Source organism: Eimeria mitis, genomic scaffold (assembly GCF_000499745.2).
Source record: "Eimeria mitis Houghton genomic scaffold, Emh_scaff7019, whole genome shotgun sequence".
In the NCBI taxonomy this organism is placed as follows: Eukaryota; Apicomplexa; class Conoidasida; order Eucoccidiorida; family Eimeriidae; genus Eimeria; species Eimeria mitis.
The window spans coordinates 1,521-2,990 of NW_013575104.1; the positions used below are offsets into that span (position 1 = coordinate 1,521).

A 1,470-nucleotide genomic window follows, 5' to 3' on the forward strand; every position below is an offset into this window, starting at 1 on the left:
AATATTTTGCTCTGTTCAGGCTTGCTTTGCTTATTTATTTGTTTATTTATTTATTTTATTTATTTATTTTATTTATTTTATTTATTTTATTTATTTTATTTATTTTATTTATTTTATTTATTTTATTTGTTTGTTTTTTTTATCTAGTTAGTTGTTACGTATATAAATAAATATAAAATAAATTAAAAAAATAAAAAAAAATAAATAAAAAAGTGTATGCATGCAGACAAATACAAAAAAACAAAATGCATGCGCATGCATGCACACAACCCTAAACCCTAAACCCTAAACCCTAAACATGCATCCATAAACCCTAAACCCTAAACCCTAAACCCTAAACCCTTAAACCCATCAAAAGCACATATATCTAAACCCTAACAAACCCTAAACCCCTCCCGAAAAAGCCAAAACGCATGCATGCATGCAGTGCATCCCCCCCAAACCCTAAACCCTAAACCCTAAACCCTAAACCCTCGGAATATACCTTGTTTCTCCTCTACTCTTCTTTGTTCTGCTTCTCTCAGTCTCCTTTCCTCCTCGAGCTTTTGCTGTTCTTCTTGTTTCTCTAAACGCCTTAAATTCGTGCGCCGCAACCGCTCGTCTACACACAAAACCCTAAACCCTAAACCCTAAACCCTAAACCCTAGAAAACCCTAAACCCTAGAAAACCCTACAAAACCCTAAACCACCGTATTCCTCAACCCCCAATTCTCTCCATTTCTCGCTGCTCTCCCTCCTCCTGCTGCTACTACTACTACTGCTGCTGCTGCTGCTGCTGCTGCTGTTGCTGTTGCTGTTGCTGCTGCTGCTGCTGCTGCTGCTGCTNTACTGCTGCTGCTGCTGCTGCTGCTGCTGTTGCTGTTGCTGTTGCTGCTGCTGCTGCTGCTGCTGCTGCTTACTCATCTTTGCTGCTTCTACTTCTAGGCGTTTGCCTATGGCCTGCTGATACGCCAGCCGCTCCTGCTGCTGCTCGAGGGTTTCCTCAGGCTGCAACCTCTCCACCGCTCTGCAACAAAACCCTAAACCCTAAACCCTAAACCCTAAACCCTAAACCCTAGACCCTGAAGGGGATGGAGGGGGGGATGCGTGAAAAGGAATACAACAAGAGGGTTTAGGGTTTTAGGGTTTAGGGTTTGTGTCTAGGGTTTATAATTAGGGTTTAGGGTTTACATAACATCGCCTTAAACACTCTAAGAGAATAATCAGGGTAGGGTTTAGCATGCATGATTAGGGTTTATGATTATAATTAGGGTTTATTACTAAAATTAGGGTTTAGGGTTTAGGGTTTACATATCAAGCGCCAGACTCAGGGTATACATCTGCCTCTATGATTAGGGTTTATGCTTGTGATTAGGGTTTAGGGTTTATAATTAAAACTAGGGTTTAGGGTTTATAATAAAAATTAGGGTTTAGGGTTTAGGGTTTAGGGTTTACATATCGAGAGCCTTGGAGAGCCCAGCAAGAGTAGAA

The 1,470-nt window shown here is 40.6% G+C and overlaps 1 protein-coding gene across 1 annotated transcript in view; it reads right to left on the bottom strand.

Moving 5' to 3' along the window:
• The window catches only part of EMH_0090040 (uncharacterized protein), a gene marked incomplete at both ends in the record, with an annotated part of 2,336 nt that extends 1,017 nt beyond the window's left edge, over nt 1–1,319 (bottom strand). The window contains 4 exon segments of the mRNA XM_013501520.1: nt 485–601; nt 690–823; nt 827–1,006; nt 1,291–1,319. Coding sequence (XP_013356974.1) covers nt 485–601; nt 690–823; nt 827–1,006; nt 1,291–1,319 — 460 coding nt within the window.
• Between the last annotated feature and the right edge of the window lie 151 nt (nt 1,320–1,470).